At 64.8% G+C, this 2,611-nt stretch overlaps 1 protein-coding gene across 1 annotated transcript in view; it reads right to left on the reverse strand.

Annotated features, from left to right (window-relative positions):
* RGS19 (regulator of G-protein signaling 19) overlaps positions 1-2,611 on the reverse strand; it is a 25,772-nt gene that overhangs the window by 12,866 nt on the left and 10,295 nt on the right. Inside the window, exon 2 of the mRNA XM_014954889.1 lies at positions 650-797. Within this exon, the coding sequence (XP_014810375.1) occupies positions 650-797 (148 nt within the window). The remainder of the gene's footprint in view (positions 1-649; positions 798-2,611) is intronic.

Raw genomic sequence — 2,611 nt, forward strand, 5'->3', positions numbered from 1 at the left:
CCACCAGGAGCCTTTGCCATCGCTGCCCGGTGGCTGCAGCACCCGGTCCCCGGGAGTCCCCCATGCGCTGGGTGTCCCCGGGGCCGTGCCAGCTCACGCGCCCGTGACGTCCCCACCGAGCCTGGCACCGCCCCATCCTCTCCCCGAAACGGAGAGGGGGACCCCCCCCACCGCAGCCAGACGTGACAAGCGCTCCCCCAAAATGGCTTGTGAAGAGAAAACCTCCCCTTGCACCAGGCTGCTGGGGCGCTGGGTCAGCCCCGTCCTCTGCGGCCACACATGGAGGCACCCTGTGCCCTGCTCACCCCGGGCAACCCAGTCCCCAAAATCACCCTGTGCCAGCTGCAACGGGAGCTGTGGCATGGGGGTGCCCAGGAGGGGGTGGGAGGGCTAAAGCCAAGGTGACAGCAAATACTGACATCCCTCCATGTGCCCCACCTGCCCTGTCCATGGACGATGCCCCGAGCAGCGTGGCATCCCCTTTGGCCACCCCCGTTTCCCGCAGAGGGGGGCACAAACCAGTGCCCACCCCAGGGGGGGGCACAGCCTGTGCCGAGCCCCCGCCGTGCCCACCCCAAGCCCGTGCCGTGGGTGGCGGGAGGATGTGGGGGGAGGATATTGGGGGGAGCCAGCGGTGCTGTGTCCGTACCTGCAGCCTGGCCATGGCGGTGGCCGGCCAAGGTGCCCCCCAGCCGGCTCAGGGGGTGCGCGGCATCGCCGGGACCGCCGGGTGCGAGGGCAGGGAGGTGGGAGAGAAAAGAAGAGAGAAAGAGAAAAGAAAAGCGGCCGAACACATCCTCTCACAGGAAAGGGAGTGGTAAGGGAAGTGGCAAACTCAACCGAAGAGTTCAGACCTTTTTTGGGAAAGCCCCGGCGGGGCCCGGCAGCTCTCCTTGCCGCTCCGCCGTGGGGCGGCCACCCCGGTGGGGCAGGAGTGGGGCAGAGAGAGCCCCCGCCGGTGGCAGAGCTGGGTCATGCTCCTGCTTCCCACCCCTTGGCCGGATCCAGCGACCACCCCAGCCCCACTGGGGCTCCCCGGCCAGGACAGGCACCCAGTGTGGTGCCAGGGACCACCGAGCATCTCGCAGACAGCCCGGGCACAGCGGCGCTGGAACAGCCCCGTGGCCAAGGAAGTGGCCAGCGTGGCATCCCCCAGGAATGCCGGGCAGGATGCATCCCCAAAGTGGTCCCCGGTGACCACTTCGAAGGGACGGTGCTTTCCGCCCCACCAGGTCACCCCGGGGCTCCGGCAGAGGTTGGGGGGAGGATGCTGGAGGTGAGGGAAAGGGGGCCGGTGCCCGAGGGTGGGCTGAGTCAGAGCCTCCCGCCGCGTGGCATCGTCCCCGCCACACCGGGATGTGCCAACCCGCCCGCCACGTCCCTCGGCCAAGAGTGACTCACAAACAAAGTTGGTTGGGTTTCTTCCCCCCCCTCCTTCTTCAGAAAATAAAAAAAAAAAAATAAAAGAAGAAAAAGAAGAGAGAGAGAGAGAGAGTGAAGGGACGGTGCTTTCCACCCCACCAGGTCACCCCGGGGCTCTGGCAGTGGTTGGGGGGGAGGATGCTGGAGGTGAGGGAAAGGGGGCCGGTGCCCGAGGGTGGGCTGAGTCAGAGCCTCCCGCCGCGTGGCATCGTCCCCGCCACACCGGGATGTGCCAACCCGCCCGCCACGTCCCTCGGCCAAGAGTGACTCACAAACAAAGTTGGTTGGGTTTCTTCCCCCCCCTCCTTCTTCAGAAAATAAAAAAAAAAAAATAAAAGAAGAAAAAGAAGAGAGAGAGAGAGAGAGAAATCAGATGCCCAGCCTCGTTTCCTTGATTAAATTTGCCCTCAGCATCGCTGCGGGCAGAGAGGGCTCCAGCCCCGGCACCACACCAGTGACCGAAACCAGTTTGTGGTCTCTGCTGGTGGCTGCCCCATCGCTCGTGTGGGCTTGCCGCAGGTGGAAAAGGGGAAAAAAGGGGAGAAATGGGGAGGAGGAGGGCAGAGGGGGTGCCAGCACCCCCTGCATGCTCCCCCGGGGCTGGGCCAGGCGCCCAGCCATGGCATGTGCCCCGTTATCAGCCCAGCCCAGCGCCGGCCTCTTCCCTCGCCTTCCCCGGGGGGGCTGAGCTGTTATCTCCCCTCTTCCCAACGCCACACACCCCGGCACCCAGAAACCAAGGCGGTGGCACCGCTGCCATCCCCATCCAGATGGAACACCCCCCTCATCCCTGTCACCCAAAAGTCCCGCTCCCCTTTGGCAGCCCCTCTTCTCCTGATGCCCACCCCACCGTCACCACAGCACCGACGGGGCTCTGTTTGCTCTGGTCACCTCAACCTCATTGATTTTCCAGATGGTTTTCCAGGATTCCCTTTGCTCCAAGAGCCAGGGATTGCCAGGATGCAGCCACGCTCCCACTGGGGAGCCCCCAGCACCCCCAGCTCGCCCGCCTCGGGGTACCCACCGCCAGCGAGGATATTTTTATCCTCCAGGATAAAAGGACCCCCAGGAGGGACCTTCCCTTCATATTTTATGGGTCAAAACCAGGAGAGCAGGTTTGTAGCTCAGCACAGACCCCCGCAGGGATCACTCGGCCGGGGGTGATGCACAACCCCCCCCCCCCCCCTGG

This window comes from Calidris pugnax, unplaced genomic scaffold (assembly GCF_001431845.1).
Source record: "Calidris pugnax isolate Ruff unplaced genomic scaffold, ASM143184v1 scaffold50, whole genome shotgun sequence".
NCBI lineage: Eukaryota > Metazoa > Chordata > Aves > Charadriiformes > Scolopacidae > Calidris > Calidris pugnax.